The sequence below is a fragment of the Medicago truncatula genome, chromosome 3 (assembly GCF_003473485.1).
Source record: "Medicago truncatula cultivar Jemalong A17 chromosome 3, MtrunA17r5.0-ANR, whole genome shotgun sequence".
Lineage (NCBI taxonomy): Eukaryota > Viridiplantae > Streptophyta > Magnoliopsida > Fabales > Fabaceae > Medicago > Medicago truncatula.
Genome location: NC_053044.1, coordinates 36,185,124 through 36,191,123, shown reverse-complemented (window position 1 = coordinate 36,191,123; position 6,000 = coordinate 36,185,124). Strand labels below are relative to the sequence as shown.

The 6,000-nt window shown below is 34.5% G+C and overlaps 1 protein-coding gene across 1 annotated transcript; it reads left to right on the top strand.

The window, feature by feature from the left end:
- The first annotated feature begins 3,047 nt into the window (after positions 1-3,047).
- On the top strand, positions 3,048-5,230 carry LOC11411393 (phosphatidylinositol 4-phosphate 5-kinase 5). Its single transcript, XM_003601022.4, has 3 exons — positions 3,048-4,213; positions 4,533-4,761; positions 4,860-5,230. Exons 1-3 carry the CDS (start codon positions 3,315-3,317, stop codon positions 5,022-5,024), a joined length of 1,293 nt encoding a protein of 430 aa, XP_003601070.1. The 5' UTR covers positions 3,048-3,314; the 3' UTR covers positions 5,025-5,230.
- Positions 5,231-6,000: the final 770 nt, after the last annotated feature.

The following is a 6,000-nucleotide window of genomic DNA, read 5'->3' as shown; positions in this document are numbered from 1 at the left end:
AATAAATTCAGAAACAGCTACAAATAAGATGTTTTGTTAATCCTTCTAAAAATCATTTTTATTGTCTTAGACGGCATGGTAAACATCACATGTAACATATAAACAATTTTGAAATCTTCAGTTTAAATTTAGATGAAGGTGTCTACCTTCATAATATTGATATTATCACTTGAACTAAGTTTTACGGGCTTTGAAAAAAAGTTATAATTTTTTTTAGAGATAGTTTTGATAATATTCATGAAGTCTCTATCCCTTAACATTGACTTTAGACAACCATTCTAGTACATCTTGAAGTTTCACATTATTTAAAAATTGAGACAATGATAGTTTGATAGTTTATATAAAACACACATTGTTTGATCCAATTAAACGTCTTTTACAAAAGGCAAAACTTTAAAGAATTTAAAAAAAAGTTCAATATATCCAAACACGGTGTGACCTGCTTGCGGGTGAAATAGAGTAATATTTATATAATAGCTTAATTATATTTTTGGTCCTCGTGTTTTAGCCTACTCACGAAATTAGTCACGCCCTTTTAAAACAGAACAAAATTGTGCTTCAATTATCATTTTTGTTGCATTTTTCGTCCTACCCCCATTTTATCCTCCAAAAACGTTGATGTGTCAGAATTTTAACTGATGTGGCCAATAGAACACCTATGTGGCAATGCATATGTGGCATTTAATCTGATTTAAATAAATAAAAGCACTTATTGTTTTTTTTTTTAATTTTATTTCCAAGCTCAAATTTATATGAAGAAAAAAAGAAAAAAGAGGAATTAGAAAGTTAGGCATGTGAGCTTCTTCTCTAATATCTTGTTCTGGAAAAGCTTGCAGCAACAATATCATCATATGGATTAATCAATTAACAGCTTGCACCATCATCAACAACTGCTAAAGCATCACCAGTCCATCATCAACAACACATTTCATTAACAACGGTAACAAAGGAGAAAACTTGATTCAACATAAATCCATTGTCAACAACACTATCAATTTCTTTAACAACACCATCATCAACAATAGTAACAACTTGCAACATCATCAATCCATTAAACAATTGAACACCCAAATCTTCTCCTTTTTATATTCAGATCTGGCCCCATAACAACAATACTCAGTAACTCCATTTTTTCAAAAAGGAGAAAAATCGCAGTCATTTTACCCTTACAGCAGAAACATGTTTGAATGCACTGAACTCAACTCGCTAGAAAACGCAGTCGGAGCCGGGGTTGCTCGTCGGCAGCCAGAAACGATCATAATTTTCCCAACACCCCATGACTATTGGTTCACCTCTTAGAAATCAAAAGGAGCTACACCTTTAGGTTTATATTTAGTTTTGATAAATGAACAATATATGAGCACAGATCTGGGTTCACCTTCATCCTTAATTTTCAAAACCTAATAATCACAGTCAATCTTGCAAAATCCATGAACATTCTGGAATATGTTAATTACAGATTTGGGTTGATTAGGATTGAGAAGGGTGGAGCTTCCAAGGTTCATTGAGAATTGAAAGGGAAGGGAGGGAGATGATGACGAGAGAGAGGGTGGGGGAAAGAGAGAGAATAAAGTTTGTGTTGATTTGGGAGATTAATGTTAGAAGGAGGAAAACAGGGAAGGAGAAGAGAACGGGGAGGGGAAATCGATGGTGGAGCGTGGAGAAAAAAATGAAAGGAATTGAAGATTGAAAGAATTGAAAAGGATTTGGGAATTAGGGTTCAATTGTTCTTATGAAAAATTCAATTTTTTTTAATTTCTTTTACTTTTAATTTTTTAAATGTTAAAATGATTTTCCTAAGAATTGATGTGATTTTCCATGTTGGAATTGTCACCTAAGTGTTTTTTTGACACCTCATCAAAAAATGCGACACATCAGTGTTTTTGGAGGTAAAATGAGGGTAAGGACTAAAATTGCAACAAAAATAATAATCGTAGGACAATTTTGTTCTGTTTTAAAAAGACATAATCAATTTCGTAAGTAGGCCAAAATATGAGGACCAAAAATGTAATTAAACTTTATATAATTTGTATCGTCAATAAATAGAACCAAGCACGTGAACCATGTTAATTTACATTTCTAACTCCACCCCGTACAAAATGGCATTACTATTTAACATGCCACTAGTATGCTACAACTTACATGGTAGCTTAGATGGACCGCAACACATGCAAATAATCCCTCAAGTTTAAAAACCCTAAACAACATGATTGATCACGATCGATAATTAATCTATGTGCTAAAATTAACCTGAGGCGAACCAGTCACATAGTAAAACTCTTACGGCACGTGTCGGCCTGCCACAGTAAAGTTAAAAAGGCACAACCCAAGATCAATTCAGATCCAACGACCATATCTTCCCCTCAAAAGTGGGACCACAACTTCACTTCCATAAATCTAACGGCCTCAAATCCAACGTACAAATTTAACCATCAAATGGCAATGGTGATTGGTTCAGTTGTTGATTGATTGCTTATTGTATCCTACAAGCGCGTGAGTTTATTCTCGTCATCGGTGTTAAAACCTTTTTGATGGGCAAGCGATAAGTACATTGCATCTATTAATATCATATTGTGAAACTCACTTGAATTGGTTTAATGATGTTGTTTTGAGACTTGAAGAGTGCTCCTCATCACCTGTTCAATTTACCCGATGCTAATTTTGGTGGATTAGTACATACAAAGTTTTATTATGCTTTAAATGGAGCTCCATAAGGAGAATGTGTGATTGCACCACCTCTCAAATTAATCGATTATTGGTTTGAATACTGAATTTTTACAACTAAAATAAAAAATAAAATGACACTATCTAACTCTTGAATTCTCTCATGACACTAATGAACTTTCAATTGATTAATAAATTTTCAAAATTAAAAATTAAAAAAAATAAAAACACCTCTCTAATTCTCAAGTTATGTCTCGACCCAGATGAACTTCGAGAGCCCCTATAAAATATATATATATATGACCGTGAGATCTCAATCGAATGGTGATAGTTGAATCTAACTTCCTCTTTGCTCGGTCCATAAATACACCAAACCCGGCACTCACTCCACGCTCCTTTTGTTGTAACCTTCACTTCTAACTTCGACCAACTCAACTCTACTTTCTCTCTTTCCTTTTCTTTTCCTAACAAAAGAAAAAAAAAACAATAAATAGAAAATAAAAAGAAAGATAGAAGAAAAAAAAAACCGTTCAGTTTTGGAATAGTTGAGTTCAAATTTCAGTTGAATGATTCTTTCCGCCGCCGTGAAATGTTACCGGCGGGAAACATAACAACAATTTTCCGGCACCGGAGAAGAAGATCTCGCTAAAATGGAAACTCAGAAGAGTCAATCAAAGCTTACAAGAACACAATCTTCACTTCTCAATCTCACTTCTTCACCAACAATTCGATCTTCATCGATTCAAAGCCTTTCTTCCATCAACGATTGTTACTACGACGAAGAAGACGACAAAAACAACAAGAAAATAAAAACCAACAAAAAAATCCAAACCCCAAGAATCGGGTCGACCCGATTAACCACTCCGGTTATCGCCGTTGTTTCATTCGGTTCCCTCGGCGCGTGTTCGTTCTTCTTCTACTTCTCCTTCCTCGGTAGCGACGAGGTTCCAACTTCAGAGAATCTCTTACTCGCTTTGATTTTCATCGCCGTTGCTCTTTACTTCATTTCAAAGAATAAAGGGTTAATCAACTACAGTGTCTCCGTTTTGAAACAGTGGTATGAAATTAACATAAAACGGTTCGGGTTAACAAAAACAGAATCAAAACCGGTTCAATGGTTCATCGGCGGTAGTGGTTCAACGGCAACAACAACGAAGACAGCGATAGAGAAAAAGAAGATAAAAGAAGGTGTAGAGTTTTACAGCAACGGTGATTTTTACGAAGGGGAGTTTCATAAAGGAAGAAGTAACGGAAGTGGTGTGTATAATTACTTTGTGAATGGAAGATATGAAGGTGATTGGGTTGATGGAAGATATGATGGATATGGAATTGAGAGTTGGGCTAGAGGGAGTAGATATAAGGGTCAGTATAGAAAAGGAATGAGACATGGTTATGGTGTTTATAGGTTCTATACTGGTGATTCTTTTTCTGGTGAATGGTGTAATGGTCAAAGTCATGGTATGGGTCTTCAAACTTGTTCTGATGCTAGTACTTATGTTGGGATGTTTAAACATGGTGTTAAACATGGTCTTGGTTGTTACCATTTTAGGTAACTATTCTATAATCTATATTTCATTTGAATTGTTTCATTCTTAGATTTTTTTTATGTTATGTTATGTGTGTGATTTAGTCTTGTTCAATTGATGGTACTGTTTTATAGGCTTCTAGTTTTAATTGAGATGTTTTGTTTTATGTGAGGATATATAACGCATTTTTGGTACCATGGTCAAGTTTGTCAAAATCAGAATCAAGGTGACCTGATTCTGACAAACCTAGCGTGATACCGAATATGAACATAGTCTAATAGATGGTTTTGGATGTAGTTGTGAAACATGTTTTTCTAAGTTATGGTATGTTTTTGGTTGTAGAAATGGAGATAGATATGCAGGAGAGTATTTTGGAGACAAAATTCATGGATTTGGAGTGTACCATTTTGCTAATGGACATTGTTATGAAGGAGCGTGGCATGAGGGTCGTAGACAAGGTATTGGCTCGTATACCTTTCGAAATGGTGATCGAAGATGTGGTGAATGGGATGCTGGCAACCTCAAGCATCCTATGCCACCTCTAACTGATGTTGTCCTTCGAGCGATTCAGGTGCTTGTTATTAGCGATTGTTTGTTTAGCTTGTTGATTTTGGCCCTTTACAAATGTGGGTGATTTTCTAATACTTGTGTGTGTATTTTAAACTGCAGGCTGCTAGGAAAACAGCTGAGAATGCGATAAACCTTAAGCGGGTCGAAGACCAGGTTAACAATGCAGTGATCGCTGCAAACAAAGCCGCCACTGCTGCTAGAGTTGCTGCTGTGAAGGCTGTTCAGAACAGGATGGATGGAAAATTTTGTGAAACTTTTGTATGACAGAAATCAATGTTAGCTGTTGTTTGCAATTGTAAATTTTTTACTACTAATTTTGAGTTACTTGGAAGATGTCACCCTGATGAGCTAAAGCTGATTGGAGGTTGAAAAAAAGAGTATGCTTTGATGTTTTTTTTTTTTTTTTTTACCACACTGTAACTTGTATATAAAGCATGTATATCAATGAAAGTTCAATTTTCTGCATTTCATTCTTGATGATTTAATTTCCTTTCTGATGTCAAAATATCTTCTCTGTAAAACAAACGTGGATTTTGCCAGGAACTTGAAACTTGTCATGTGTCAAAGATGGGAGTGATATCTTTAATGATATCATGTGTTTGTATGATAAAAAAAACATTCTCTCACAAGCAACAACTCTGAATGTAAAGATACATTGAAGATTCGTGTATAATGTTATCAATGCTAATAAAAACAGGAAAAGATTTTGCAGTATGTGAAAAAGCATATATGCTTGTAAGATTGACCCTTAAATGCAATAGGAATAATGACTGTATTGTGCCCCATACTCTGATTAAGAATAGACATTTTGTTCAAGACATGATCATGAGACAAAACCTCCATTAATTGGATCGAATAAAATTGAAAGAGAAGGAAACAAAAGTATGATGTTATAAACTATAATATTATATCATTATGTTTAATAAGAATCCATGTGATGCTCTACTCATGTAGGAGTAGGACAATGACAGGATTTCTCTTTCCATTGTTATTATTATCATTATTAATTTGTTTAAACAGAAGGCACATGATGTAGGGTGGGTAAGATCTTTATCCTTTTTCACAAAATATAAAAGGAAAAAGAGCATGACTTTTCTAGCATGCTAGATCTTAAATCTGAACTTCACCCATTCTAAAAAGGCAATAATTTACTTATTTTATTTCTTTTGGTTAATTTTCTTTCATTAAAGGAGGTACCAGATTATTTTTTTCAATTTTCATGTCCGTAGTTTTCAGTTTG

Excerpts from the sequence above, each read along its gene's own strand:
- LOC11411393 (XM_003601022.4), top strand. The coding sequence starts at position 3,315 with ATGGAAACTCAGAAGAGTCAATCAAAGCTTACAAGAACACAATCTTCA. Across the intron at positions 4,214-4,532 it reads CTTGGTTGTTACCATTTTAG|AAATGGAGATAGATATGCAG; the intron begins GTAACTATTCTA and ends TTTTGGTTGTAG. Across the intron at positions 4,762-4,859 it reads TTGTCCTTCGAGCGATTCAG|GCTGCTAGGAAAACAGCTGA; the intron begins GTGCTTGTTATT and ends TTTAAACTGCAG.